Consider the following 14,585-nt stretch of genomic DNA (forward strand, 5'->3'; position numbering starts at 1 on the left):
GAATGGTGGCTTCTGTTATAGGCCAATGTAACTTGTGAGCATAGGACCTGCAAAGTGTTATTAATACCTCACTCTCTGGTGCGGCAAGGCCAGGGAGAAAATTTTTAAGGTTGTGGGTTATGCCTCTGGACCAGACATATCAGCTGTTTTTTTCATATAATGTTTACATGGTTTATAATGTTTGGGGCACCAGGGTTGTGAGCGACCAAAGTTTGTGTGTAATATTTAATAAAGGCAGCTGTGGCCATTTTACACAAGTCGCAGGCAGTTATTTGTTTATTTTAGATACGGTATATCAAGTATAGTGGTAAAACAGATGGCTAAGAAGCCTTACTCTAGTCCTGAATGGAATAAAATTTCTGGCATTAGTAATGCCATAGCTCGTCATGAATTGGTCGAGCTGTGGCAGCATGCCCGCACATATCTTCTGGTCTAATCATACAACAGTTTTTCTGTGCATTAAGAACTGCATGGTCTTGTAAGCTTAGGCCTGTTTCACAATTCAGTTTTTTGACGTCAGTCAAAATCCGTTGTTTTGCAAAAAAAAACGAATCCGCTATTTTTTTTGGCGGATCCGTTTTTTTTCCAATTGACTAGCATTGCGGCGGATTTTGACAGATGGTCATACATTTTTTAACGGATCCGTCATAATTTTGTCGTCCGCTGTCTTGAGTGGACGGACTATGAAACGTTTTTCGAAACAGCGGATGGCAACGGATCCGTCGCTGTCCGCCATGCTTTATAATGTATGCCTATGGTCGGCGGCAACCGTTAATTGACGGAATACTCCAACGGATCCGCCTTTTCATACTGAGCATTCTCTTTCTCTCCCAGAGTCGTGTAGCTTTAGATTTCATTTACTTGCAACTAAAACTGATCCGTCCAAAAAACGAATCTGATGACATCCATTTGTCACAAAACGGAAATGGATCCGTTTCTTCACACTCTGGTGGATTTTGACTGACGTCAAAAAAATGAAGCGTGAAACAGGCCTTAATGAGTCATTACTACTAGAGTATATAGAGTCATTACAAATAGAGTGATCTATTTCAAGTGTATATTTCTGTTTATGTTGATGATTATAGCTTACAGCCAATGAAAACCCAATAAATTAGAATAAGTAACAAAAAGTACGTGCAAAGGCTTCCACAAGCACAGGGAAGACTGTTGACTTGACAGATGTCCAGGCAGTCATTGAAACACACTCCACAAGGAGGGTAAGCCACAAAAGGTCATTTCTATAGAAGCTGGCTGTTCACAGACTGCTGTATCCAAGGATATTAATGGAAAGTTGAGTGGAAGGAAAAAGTGTGGTAGAAAAAGGTGCACATGCAATCAGGATAACTGCAGCTTTGAAAGGATTGTTAAGAAAAGGCCATTCAAAAATTTGGGGGAGATTCACAAGGAGTGGACTGCTGCTGGAATCATTGCTTCAAGAGCCACCACACACAGACGTATCCAGGACATGGGCTACAAGTGTCGCATTCCTTGTGTCAAGCCACTCATGACTGATAGACAACACCAGAAGTGTCTCACCTGGGCCAAGGTGAAAAAGAACTGGACTATTGCTCAGTGGTCCAAGGTGTTCTTTTCAGATTAAAGTGAATTTTGCATTTATTTTGAAAATCAAGGTCCCAGAGTCTGGAGTAAGAGTGGAGAGGTACACAAGCCAAGCTGCTTGAGGTCTAGTGTGAAGTATGAGGAGCCATGTCACCTGCTGATGTAGGTCCACTGTGTTTAATCAAGGCCAAAGTCAGCGCAGCCGTCTACCAGGAAATTTTAGAGCACTTCATGCTTCCCTCTGCCGACAAGCTTTTGGGAGATGGAAATCTCATTCTCTAGCAGGACTTGGCAACTGTCCACACTACCAAAAGTACCAATACCTGGTTTAAAAACAACAGTATCACTGTGCTTGATTGGCCAGCAATCTCGCCTGACCTTAACCCCATAGACTATGGGGTATTGTCAAGACAAAGATGAGAGACACCAGACCCAACAATGCAGACGAGCTGAAGGTTGCTATCAAAGCAATCTGGGCTTCCATAACACCTCAGCAGTGCCACAGGCTGATCGCCTCCATGCCACGCCGCATTGTTGCAGTAATTGATGCAAAAGGAGCCCCAACCAAGTATTGAGTGCATTTACTGAACATACATTTCAGTAGGCCAACATATCGGATTTTAAAATCATTTTTCAAGCTGGTGTTATAAAATATTCTAATTTACTGAGATAATGACTTTTGAGTTTTCATTGGCTGTAAACCATAATCATCAATATTATCAAAAATAAACACTTGAAATAGATCACTCTGTTTGTAATGACTCTATATAATATATGAGTTTCACTTTTTGCATTGAAGAACTGAAATAAATTAACTTTTAGATGATATTCTTATTTAGTGAGACGCACATATATATACAGTCATATGTAAAAGTTTGGGCACCCCTATTAATGTTAACCTTTTTTCTTTATAACAATTTTGGTTTTTGCAACAGGTATTTCAGTTTCATATATCTAATAACTGATGGACTCAGTAATATTTCTGGATTCAAATGAGGTTTATTGTACTAACAGAAAATGTGCAATCTGCATTTAAACAAAATTTGACCGGTGCAAAAGTATGGGCACCCTTATCATTTTCTTGATTTGAACACTCCTAACTACTTTTTACTGACTTCCTGAAGCACTAAATTGGTTTTGTAACCTCATTGGGCTTTGAACTTCATAGCCAGGTGTATCAAATCATGAGAAAAGGTATTTAAAGTGGCCATTTGCAAGTAGTTCTCCTATTTGATTCTCCTATGAAGAGTGGCATCATGGGCTCCTCAAAACAACTCTCAAATGATCTGAAAACAAAGATTATTCAACAGAGCTTTTCAGGGGAAGGATACAAAAAGTTGTCTCAGAGATTTAACCTGTCAGTTTCCACTGTGAGGAACATAGTAAGGAAATGGAAGAACACAGGTACAGTTCTTGTTAAGCCCAGAAGTGGCAGGCCAAGAAAAATATCAGAAAGGCAGAGAAGAAGAATGGTGAGAACAGTCAAGGACAATCCACAGACCACCTCCAAAGACCTGCAGCATCATCTTGCTGCAGATGGTGTCACTGTGCATCGGTCAACAATACAGCGCATGCATAACGCCTTTTTGTATGACCAAACAACTCAATCTTTGTTTCACCAGTTCACAGGACCTTCTTCCAAAATGTAACTGGCTTGTCCAAATGTGCTTTTGCATACCTCAGGCGACTCTGTTTGTGGCGTGCTTGCAGAAACGGCTTCTTTCGCATCACTCTCCCATACAGCTTCTCCTTGTGCAAAGTGCACTGCATTGTTGACCGATGCACAGTGACACCATCTGCAGCAAGATGATGCTGCAGGTCTTTGGAGGTGGTCTGTGGATTGTCCTTGACTGTTCTCACCATTCTTCTTCTCTGCCTTTCTGATATTTTTCTTGGCCTGCCACTTCTGGGCTTAACAAGAACTGTACCTGTGTTCTTCCATTTCCTTACTATGTTCCTCACAGTGGAAACTGACAGGTTAAATCTCTGAGACAACTTTTTGTATCCTTCCCCTGAAAAGCTCTGTTGAATAATCTTTGTTTTCAGATCATTTGAGAGTTGTTTTGAGGAGCCCATGATGCCACTCTTCATAGGAGAATCAAATAGGAGAACTACTTGCAAGTGGCCACTTTAAATACCTTTTCTCATGATTTGATACACCTGGCAATGAAGTTCAAAGCTCAATGAGGTTACAAAACCAACTTAGTGCTTCAGGAAGTCAGTAAAAAGTAGTTAGGAGTGTTCAAATCAAGAAAATGATAAGGGTGCCCATACTTTTGCACCGGTCAAATTTTGTTTAAATGCAGATTGCACATTTTCTGTTAGTACAATAAACCTCATTTGAATCCAGAAATATTACTGAGTCCATCAGTTATTAGATATATGAAACTGAAATACCTGTTGCAAAAACCAAAATTGTTATAAAGAAAAAAGGTTAACATTAATAGGGGTGCCCAAACTTTTACATATGACTGTATATATATATATATATATATATATATACACACTCACTGGCCACTTTATTAGGTACACCATGCTAGTAAGGGGTTGGACCCCCTTTTGCCTTCAGAACTGCCTCAATTCTTCGTGGCAGAGATTCAACAAGGTGCTGGAAGCATTCCTCAGAGATTTTGGACCATATTGACATGATGGCATCACACAGTTGGCGCAGATTTGTTGGCTGCACATCCCTGATGCGAATCTCCCGTTCCACCACATCCCAAAGATGCTCTATTGGATTGAGATCTGGTGACTGAGGAGGCCATTTGAGTACAGTAAACTCATTGTCATGTTCAAGAAACCAATCTGAGATGATTCGAGCTTTATGACATGGCGCATTATCCTGCTGAAAGTAGCCATCAGATGTTGGGTACATTGTGGTCATAAAGGGATGGACATGGTCAGCAACAATACTCAGGTAGGCTGTGGCGTTGCAACGATGCTCAATTGGTACCAAGGGGCCCAAAGAGTGCCCAGAAAAAATTCCCCACACCATGACACCACCACCACCAGCCTGAACCGTTGATACAAGGCAGGATGGATCCATGCTTTCATGTTGTTTACGCCAAATTCTGACCCTACCATCCGAATGTCGCAGCAGAAATCGAGACTCATCAGACCAGGCAACGTTTTTCCAATCTTCTACTGTCCAATTTCAATGAGCTTGTGCAAATTGTAGCCTCAGTTTCCTGTTCTTAGCTGAGAGGAGTGGTACCCAGTGTGGTCTTCTGCTGCTGTAGCCCATCTGCCTCAAAGTTCGACGCACTGTGCGTTCAGAGATGCTCTTCTGCCTACCTTGGTTGTAACGGGTGGCAATTTGAGTCACTGTTGCCTTTCTATCAGCTCGAACCAGTCTGCCCATTCTCCTCTGACCTCTGGCATCAACATGGCATTTCCGGCCACAGAACTGCCGCTCACTGGATTTTTTTTCTTTTTCGGACCATTCTCTGTAAACCCTAGAGATGGTTGTGCGTGAAAATCCCAGTAGATCAGCAGTTTCTGAAATTCTCAGACCAGCCCTTCTGGCACCAACAATCATGCCACATTCAAAGGCACTCAAATCACCTTTCTTCCCCATACTGATGCTCGGTTTGAACTGCAGGAGATTGTCTTGACCATGTCTACATGCCTAAATGCACTGAGTTGCCGCCATGTGATTGGCTGATTAGAAATTAAGTCTTAACACACAGTTGGACAGGTGTACCTAATAAAGTGGCCAGTGAGTGTATATATAAAATTTTCTTTCAGATCATTGGCCCTTCATAATAAAATGGTGAACTATCAAATTTGTATTCAGAGGGGTCCTCATAAAAGATGGTGCCAAGTTAAAAAAAAAAGAAAAAACTCGAACTTTAAAATTAGCACTTCAAAAAGTTGCTATTCTGTAAATGTGTTCTGTTAGTTGTTTCCTGTCATGGATCACACTCTGTGGATATCTGCAGGCTTTTTAATACATGAGGTACGATCCACCATTACAAGATGTCTCCTAACAACAACTAACCAACAAGTTCCAAAAATGACTATAGTACATACATAAACGTAGTGAGACCCCCTAGAGGCCACATCATCATATAACATATTGCTACAACTGTCCCACAAACAAGGCCTTTCAACCCAACCCTCAAACACCTATTGAAAGCTTGTCTGCAATTAAATGACTTCTAGACATATCCCATAAGCACCTTCCTCCTAGTTTGTTGCAGCAAATTCTGCTCTCCCAGGATTAGAAATCTTGACTCGTGGAACCGCAAGAAGTACCCTTAATTTGGCAGGATTAATATCCTCAAATTCAAAATGACCTTACTGCCCAGGTTATTTTACTTACTATAAATCATCATCACTTGCATTCCTTCTTTTAGACAAAAATACAGGGTTGCTTTGGCTACTTTGTCTGCGCTACTGGTCGTTTGAGTAAACGCAAAAATACAATGGGTACGGAAAGTATTCAGACCCCTTTAAATTTTTCACTCTTTATTTCATTGCAGCCATTTGGTAAATTCAAAAAAGTTAATTTTTTTTCTCATTAATGTACACCCTACACCCCATCTTGACTGAAAAAAACAGAAATGTGGAAATTTGTGCAAATTTATTAAAAAGGAAAAACTGAAATATCACATGGTCATAAGTATTCAGACTCTTTGCTCAGTATTGAGTAGAAGCACCCTTTTGAGCTAGTACAGCCATGAGTTTTCTTGGGAAAGATGCAACAAGTTTCTCACACCTGGATTTGGGGATCCTCTGCCATTCTTCTTTGCAGATCCTCTCCAGTTCCGTCAGGTTGGATGGTGAACGTTGGTGGACAGCCATTTTCAGGTCTCTCCAGAGATGCTCAATTGGGTTTAGGTCAGGGCTCTGTCTGGGCCAGTCAAGAATAGTCACAGAGTTATTCTGAAGCCACTCCTTTGTTATTTTAGCTGTGTGCTTAGGGTCATTGTCTTGTTGGAAGGTGAACCTTCAGCCTAGTCTGAGGTCCAGAGCACTCTGGAAGAGGTTTTCATCCAGGATATCTCTGTACTTGGCCGCATTTATGTTTCCTTCAATTGCAACCAGTTGTCCTGTGCCTGCAGCTGAAAAACACCCCCATAGCATGATGCTGCCACCACGTTTCACTGTTGGGATTGTATGGGGCAGGAGATGAGCAGTGCCTGGTTTTCTCCACACATACCGCTTAGAATTATCACCAAAAAGATCTATCTTCGTCTGATCAGGCCAGAGAATCTTATTTCTTATAGTTTGGGAGTCCTTCATGTGTTTTTTAGCAAATTCTATGCGGGCTTTCATATGTCTGGCACTGAGGAGAGGCTTCCTTCGGGCCACTCTGTCATAAAGGCCCGACTGGTTGAGGGCTGCAGTGATAGTTGACTTTGTGGAACTTTCTCTCATCTTCCTACTGCATCTCTGGAGCTCAGCCACAGTGATCTTGAGGTTCTTTTTACCTCTCTCACCAAGGCTCTTCTCCCACGATTGCTCAGTTTTGCTGGACGGCCAGGTCTGGGAAGACTTCTGGTGGTCCCAAGCTTCTTCCATTTAAGGATTATGGAGGCCACTGTGCTTGTAGGAACCTTGAGTACAGCAGAAATTCTTTTGCAACCTTGCCAGATCTGTGCCTTGCTACAATTCTATCTCTGAGCTACTTGGCCAGTTCCTTTAACCTCATGATTCTCATTTGGTCTGACATGCACTGTGAGCTGTGAGGTCTTATAATGACGCGTGTGTGCCTTTACAAATCAAGTCCTATCAGTTTAATTAAACAAAGCTGGACTCCAATGAAGGACTAGAACCATCTTGAGGATCACAAGGAAATGGACAGCATGGGACTTAAATATGAGTGTCTGAGCAAAGGGTTTAAATACTTATGACCAAGTGATATTTCAGTTTTTCTTTTTTAATCAATTTGCAAAAATTTCGACATTTCTGATTTTTTCAGTCAAGATGGGGTGCAGAGTGTACAATAATGAGAAGAAAAAAGAACTTTTTTGAATTTACCAAATGGCTGAATACTTTCCATACCCAGTGTATACTCACTTGACCTGAAGATGCGGGTGGGCTTGGCTTAAAGAGGACCTTTCACCAGATCTAGTATGTTAAGCTTGCCACATCATGAAATAGTTGTTAGTTATTATCTCCTTCCCATTGTGGAAATAATAGGTTACAATATTTAGCGTATAATTTATATTTACTGGGCATTACCATAGATTTCTCTGGGCGTGTGCATTTCTTCCCCTACATGAGGTTGACCAATGATAAGCTGGCAGCATAATGCAGCAGAGAAAAGAACATGCCCGCCTCTCCTCACTAATCTCTGCAGCTGCCGTGTAGCTACAATGCACAGCTGAGTTACGTATTATTATAAACACTTCTAGAGCTCATCTCACAGTTTTGTCAGCTTTCTCTCTCTCCCCACAATGACTCTCCACTCTCCCCCCACAATGACTGCTCTGAGATGAGATTTTCAACTGTTTGCAATGATACACTGGAAATTTTGGTGTTCGTAGGACATGCTGTATAAATTACAGCTATGGTTGGGGTCACACGAGCTTATGTTCTCTCATGCAAGAGAATTGGGATGATTATGGTAATGAAACTTGGCTTAAACTGTCAGTTTGATCTGAGTGTCAGCTGATTCTCTGCTCAACCCCTCCCTCCTGCCACTGATTTTTGCAGTGACTGATGAGTCATACAGGGAAAATTGACCTTCTGTTTCTGCATAGAACTTGGAAGGATTCAGTTAGTAAATTTTTAATCACATGATGTCATAGACCTAATGGAAAAGAGAAAAATTAACAAGGGGAAGGGAAAAATGAGCAATTGTAACCACACAGTGCTATATAATATGATGATTGCAATATATTAACAGGATAAAAACTTTGATGGGAGGAGTGCTTCGTCAAGAGATGTAAGAATCTATGCAACAAGCAAGTATGTGGAATGCTACTATGTTCTGTGCTGATTTTTACATGTACCATATATACTTGTGTATAAGCCAAGATTTTCAGCACTTTTTTGTGCTGAAAACGCCACCCTCGACTTAAACACGAGTCATTGTCCAGAAAGCCGGCGGCGGAGCAGTGGCAGGAGCCGGTGGCTGTGGCACAGAGACAGCTGCAGTCGCTGGTTAACAGAAGACATCATACTCTCCCTCCTAAAGCCATCACTGCATCTCAGTCCCTGCATCTCCATCCCGGAGCCAGCAGCTCTTCCTTTGCTCAGCGGTCACGTGGTACTGCTCATTAAGGTAATGAATATGCCCGCGTCTCCACTCACAGGTTGAGTAGGACCGGGGGGGATATGAGCCACGCGGGATCGGGAGAGCCGAGCTATGCGGGACCGGGGGAGCCGAGCCATGCGGGACTGCGGGAACCAAGCCATGTGGGACCAGGGGAGCCATGCGTGACCGGGGAGCCATGCATACAACAGGGGGAGCCATACATAGCAGGACAGGATGGGGGGAGCCACAGATAGCAGGACAGGACGGAGGAGCCACCCATACCAGGACAAAACGGGGGGAGCCACGCATAGCAGGACAAGGATAAGGTGACAATGCATACCCAGCTTATACTCGCGTCAATGAGCTTACCCAATTTTCTATGGCAAAATTTGGTGCCTCGGCTTATTCTCAGGTCAGCTTATACTCGAGTATATACAGTAACATTTTTGATGTTTGTGATGATACACCAAGTACTACATAAAAAATGACATTAATAAGCAAACCCATAAATATTATCTAGTGCAAAACTGCTCACTCGGTTTGCTGGCTGAAGTCCTTTTTCATACAGATTGCTTGTATTTCCTGGGTTGTTTGTACCCCTGTTAAGAAATAGATTAAAAAAATTGTAGAAAGCTGCAAGTATTTCTTTAAAACAGGACTCGATCCCATACATATGCTTGCCCATGTTTTAAAAAGATCATATCTCATCCAGAAACCCTACTTATCTGCAGATGCAGGGTAAAACTGCAGATAAATAGTGTTTAAATCCTAAGTGGCCGGATTACTGGAACAGCAGTTGCAGCTAGAATAGAAATTTTATTCTCTCTGCAGAAGTTTGTTTCCCGTCATTGGGGCGGAGCAGGGAGATGATGCAGTCATTGCTCATTACACAGCGAGTGCGCTGTAATCACTTCCCTGCACATTGATTAACATCCTGATGTGAGAATAAAACTTCATTTTCTCCCGGTGGTCCCTGCTCCAGTAAACCAGTTAAAAGGTGCTCTAAAATAGTTGAGCCCCTCTACTTTAGTGAGACTTTAACCTTTACAGTACATTAGCTCACCATCCAGGGTTAGGCCTCAGGCACATGGTCATATTAGGATACGTTTCCACCATGAGGTTTTGGTGCGTTTTTGATGCTGTGTAAAAAATGCAGCGTCTTACAGTTCAAGCAAAGTGTTTATAGAATTGATAGAAAACTCAGGCCCACTGTGCTTCTTTTTAACACAGCGTAAACAGACCTGCAGTTTTCAAATCCGCAGCATGTCAATTTCTCTTCCCAGTTTAACATTAAAAAACAGACAATGAGTCAATTTTGCTAACCTAAAAATGGACACCTTTACCAGTGAGGAGTTACATACAGTTTGGTCGGAGGCACTGCTCTATCCTGCTCTATATGCAGAGGCAGCATAGCTCCACACTTACAGCAACTGACAAAGCCTGTACGGCTTTATACACATTGCTCTGCAAATATACAAATATTTTTTAAAGGGAATCTTTCACTAGATTTTTATACAGTAAAACACCAGCAAGTCACTATACTTCTGAAGTTTAGGGTAATACAACATTAATACAAGTCTCCATTATAGCATTACTTATAAGTTTGCATTCAGTTGACACCACATGTAAATTACAAGAGTCGTGAGTCACTGAATAGATTTTCCCTGACGAAGCTACTCACACAGAACTTACCATGAAAAGCGCCGCCTGTACCTGTGGTAAGCTTAATTACGTCACCGCTTGTCACTACCGCCGTGCTCTCACACTAAGCTTAGTGTGTTCTGACTGGCGCAGTGAATGATCACATTACTGATGTCACCGTTCACCACACAATCCGGATATAGAAGAGTTGGGGATTGTCATGGGACCTCTTCATTATGAATTAACAGCGGACAGGTGAGGATTACTTACATTTTTTTATTTTTAGGTTAACAAATGGGTAAAAGAGGGTCGGGGAGTTTTACTTTCAAATAAAGGACTTTTCCCTGTGGGTGTCTTTATTAATTTAGACTACGGGGTTAGTAATGGGGGTGTCTAATAGACAACTCTCAATTACTAACCTCTAGGCTTGATGTCAGCAGACATAAAACAGCTGACATCAACCCCAAAAATATTACTCCACTTGCCAAGGCAAGTGGGAGGAGCTTAGGCTAAGTGCTAGAATGGGAGCATCTAATGAATGTACCATTTTTGGGGAGGCTGAGGGCTGGTGTTCTTAGTCTGGGGGGAGCAATATCCATGGCCCCTTCCCAACCTATTAATATCAGCCCGCAGCATTCTGTTTAGCTTTTGCTGGTTAGTAAAACTAGGGGGACTCCACGTCATTTTTTGGGGTCCTCCTTTTTACTAACCAGTTAAGGCTACACAGACACCTATAAGCTGTTATTAATAGGATGGAAACCTTTATGGGTATTTCCCCCCCTTCCCAGAATAATAACAACAGCCCCCATCTGTCTGCTTACCCTAAGCTTGTTAGGAAAATTATGGTGGACCCCACACTGTTTTTGTTAAAGATACAGTATTTATTTAATATGATATTTCTAGGCGGCGTGTGCTGAGTTCAACTGTTATCATGACATCTCATAAAGAGAGTTGGATTCAACATTCGGCGCTTGGGAACAGTGCTAAATGTACTGGTTTTTCCCAGAAGCTGGTACGTTTCACACTGATGGTGCACACGGACAGCACACAGATGTGACACACAGACACCGATAGTACCGGTACTGTTTTTTTCCAGTACCGGTAATATCATGACATGTGAAAGAGGCACATAATGCCTAATTAAATCAGCCAACATCTGCTGGGAAAGATACAGTCCAAGCGTGTGAGCCTGCATTAAATTCAGGGACATAACATATGACGTAAATATACATCATATGCCATTATGGGGCTTTTTTGTGTGCACTATATTTTTCTGTGCAGCATTCATCTTTCTTCCTTACATACTTACTCTTGTGCGCAAAATAGTAGCACCCTATTTCCACTGCTGTTGTTCCCATTGCATTTTGCTAATGTGTCCTAAAATAGAGCTCAAGGTGCAGTTGGAATACAGATGCAATTAAAACTTTTCAACCCCCATTGCAAATTAGGTTTATTAGCAAAGATGTCAAACTTTCTCCTGTTTTCAATAAAAAAACAAACAAGAACATTAGAAATATCTCAACACAAGTAATGTAAAGGTTTCTCCAAATTCATCACATAAAGCCAATTTTAGGACTACTGAATCCTTTAATGACAAGCATCTTTAGTACCTAAGAGAGCACCCCTTGGCTACACACCAACTTCTGGCAGCGTTCCTGAGGAATTTTAGCCCAATTCACAATAGAATGGTCTAAAAAGTTTACAAAATCATTGCTTTGCACAAACAAGGAAAAGATTAAAAAAAAAATAGGAAATACATTGAATAATGGAATGGAAACATAGTTCATAAGTTCAATGTTAAAGTAACACGGGTTACACTCCATGCACTTGGCAAAAAGAGGAAGTGATCACCGGCTGCCACCAGATTCCTCAGGAGGTAGGTGGTGAAAAACCCTTGAGTGACTGTAAAAAAGTTGCAAGATTTTGGTGGCAGCAGGCTCCAGTTTGCACACAGCAAGGTGCTGAAGGTCTCCATTCTCCATGCCAGGACATACCCATGAAAAGTCAATCCAAAATTCTCATAAACAAATACAGTGGCATGTAAAAGTTAGGGCACCCCTGGTCAAAATTACTGTTATTGTGAACAGTTAAGCAAGTTTAAGATGAAATGATATCTAAAAGGACACATTTACGGTACTTTGGATTTTAGGCGAAAAAAAAAATAAAAAAATATATATATATATATTGTAGGGATTCGCTCTGGTAGGTAATGGCAGGGCGGCAGTAATGAGGCAACACACAGGAATAAAGTCCAGTTTCAGTCGTTTAATGTCACTTAGTAGCCAGCAGGTTAACAGAACATAAGGAAAAACCATACACATACTCCAGCTTGGAGAACCACTGGTCCCAGACTCACCCCTTGCACAGGACGGGCTTAACTAAGCGGCTGCCAGGTCCTGCAGCATCCGCCAGGTGCCATTCCCGGGGTTCTTCCGAGTCTTGTTGCTATAGTCCTGCAGCATGGGGATCCTGTATACAAGTTTCAGGCTGAGTCCAGCCAAGTTCCTGTAGCTTTCAGAAACACACTCTCTTTTTGGCAATTACCAACCTCCATTACATAGGGACCAACCCCTCCCACCAGTGAGATAGACATCACATGGGCTGATCACGTGACCCTGACATCATCGCAGGTCCTGTCTTTAGGGAAAAACCCGGCCAAACATTAATCTGCTGGGAGAAACATATCTCCCATCCAGTAAAACACCCTTTACTGTACCACATTATATATATATATATATATACATATATATATATATATATATATATATATATATGTATTGTGGTAGGTTGGCTCACTTGGCTGCACACGAAGGTAGACATGAGTACACTGCGGCTTTAAGAACTTCCTTGGGTTTACTCGTAAGCAGCATAAACCCAGGTGTGGTAAAGAAAATACATCCCCTTTGGGCAAAACAGGAAAACAAAACAAAATGGTGGCAGAGCAAACACTGTCCTTCTGTGAGCGAGGTCAGTTCATCAAGTCCATGCAGCACTCTCCTGCAGTGCTCCTTCTCCCGGTTCACACACTGAACACTGAAAGTTCTTTCCTTGAGCCATTTAAGCCCTTCCCACATGACTGATCACCTCACGAAGGTCCTGTCAGCACACAGTGGTGCTAGCTCTGTAGGGGGAGATATGGGCAGACACTCTCCCACCCACTCTATGAATGTCCCCCTAAAAACCAGCCCATAACATAACTTAACCCTCGCAACACTTAGTGTGCTGGAGGAAATACAACTCTGGATTTTATATCACTGACACTATTAGGCATAGTGAAACATATCTCTTCTATATTACATTACCAGTGACTCTGTCAGATATTCCCCTCTCTGCCCAAAGCCGGGGGTTTTGGTATCTTCACTGGATAAGCAGGGGGTCTGGACAGGGCATGCAGCTTCCCTGGCCTGTGCTCGACATGAAAATTAAAACCCTGCAGTTCTAAAAACCATCTTGTCACTCGAGCATTCTTCCTCTTCCGTTCCCTATCATTCTCAGGGGTGCATGATCTGATACTAGCCTGAACTTACGTCCTAGCAGGTAGTACCTCAAGCTGTCAATCGCCCATTTAATGGCCAAACACTCTCTCTCCACGATGGCATAGTTCTTCTCACATGAGGAGAGTTTCCTACTCAGGTATAGGACTGGGTGTTCGTCGCCATCTATCTATTGGGACAGCACAGCTCCTAACCCGATTTCGGAGGAATCTGTTTGGGCACAAACTCCTTAGTGAATTCTGGTGCGATCAAGACTGGCTGTCTGCACAGGACAAGTTTCAACTTCTGGAATGCCATCTCTGCTTCAGAGGACCATCTGACCATCGATTTTGTCCCTCTATGGAGGTCCGTCAGAGAGGTGGCTACCATGGCGAAGTTCAGGCTAAACCGGTGGTAATATCCCACAATGCCCAGAAATGCTCTGACCTGCTTTTTGGAGACCGACTGCGGCCACTTTTGGGTTGCCTCCACTTTGTTTATTTGCGTCTTTATTTCGCCCCTTCCGACAATGTAGCCCAAATATTTTGCCTCTTCTTTCCCGAGGGCGCACTTCTTTGGGTTTATGGTAAACCCTGCCTTCCTCAGTTCATGCAGTACCGCCTGGACCTTCTGCAGGTGACTTCCCCACTCCGGGCTGAAAATCACAATGTTGTCCAAATAAGCAGTGACATTCTTCTTGTGAG

At 42.4% G+C, this 14,585-nt stretch overlaps 1 protein-coding gene across 5 annotated transcripts in view; it reads right to left on the minus strand.

Moving 5' to 3' along the window:
• Nucleotides 1–14,585, minus strand: part of TRAF3IP3 (TRAF3 interacting protein 3) — a 159,773-nt gene that overhangs the window by 80,030 nt on the left and 65,158 nt on the right. For all 5 annotated transcript variants that reach the window (XM_073587133.1, XM_073587134.1, XM_073587135.1 and 2 more), the window contains one exon: nucleotides 9,303–9,366. In XM_073587133.1, the coding sequence (XP_073443234.1) occupies nucleotides 9,303–9,366 (64 nt within the window). The remainder of the gene's footprint in view (nucleotides 1–9,302; nucleotides 9,367–14,585) is intronic.

The sequence above is a fragment of the Dendrobates tinctorius genome, unplaced genomic scaffold (assembly GCF_039654945.1).
Source record: "Dendrobates tinctorius isolate UK_male_01 unplaced genomic scaffold, ASM3965494v1 ptg000098l, whole genome shotgun sequence".
NCBI lineage: Eukaryota > Metazoa > Chordata > Amphibia > Anura > Dendrobatidae > Dendrobates > Dendrobates tinctorius.